Source organism: Pteropus vampyrus, unplaced genomic scaffold, assembly GCF_000151845.1.
Source record: "Pteropus vampyrus isolate Shadow unplaced genomic scaffold, Pvam_2.0 Scaffold193, whole genome shotgun sequence".
Lineage (NCBI taxonomy): Eukaryota > Metazoa > Chordata > Mammalia > Chiroptera > Pteropodidae > Pteropus > Pteropus vampyrus.
The window spans coordinates 1,723,088-1,723,410 of record NW_011888974.1 but is presented as its reverse complement, the minus strand read 5'-3'; the positions used below and the strand labels follow the sequence as shown (position 1 = coordinate 1,723,410).

General features: G+C 67.5%; 1 protein-coding gene across 4 annotated transcripts in view; it reads right to left on the bottom strand.

The window, feature by feature from the left end:
* RHBDD2 (rhomboid domain containing 2) overlaps positions 1 to 323 on the bottom strand; it is a 13,658-nt gene that overhangs the window by 12,127 nt on the left and 1,208 nt on the right. Inside the window, exon 2 of one of the 4 annotated variants that reach the window (XM_011371539.2) lies at positions 122 to 267. In XM_011371539.2, the coding sequence (XP_011369841.1) occupies positions 122 to 267 (146 nt within the window). Of the gene's footprint in view, positions 1 to 121 lie in introns of all 4 variants that reach the window. The other 3 variants (XM_023537512.1, XM_023537511.1, XM_023537513.1) reach the window with 3 other exon arrangements.

Here is a 323-nt window from a genome sequence, read left to right as displayed (position 1 = left end):
ATGCGGACGGAGTAGCTGGAGGTAAGGACTGATGGCGCAGGTGCTGGGAAGCCGAAGCCCAGGCCCTGGCGAGGTCGGAGGAAAAGGACTGGTACCGGGGTCCCTTCCCCGCCCTGCTCACCTTGCCAGTTGCGCAGGCAATCAGATCTCAGCGAGAGGCCGGAGGGCGGCAGGGGCGGCTGCAGCAGGAACAGGCGGGGCCCAGACACCAGTAGCGAGAGCAGCGCGGTGAAGAAGGTGGCGGATGGCACCTCCGGACAGAAGGACCAGCTCCGACTCCCAGGTTCCGAAACCGCCATGGCCGCCACCGCTCCGGTGGCTGC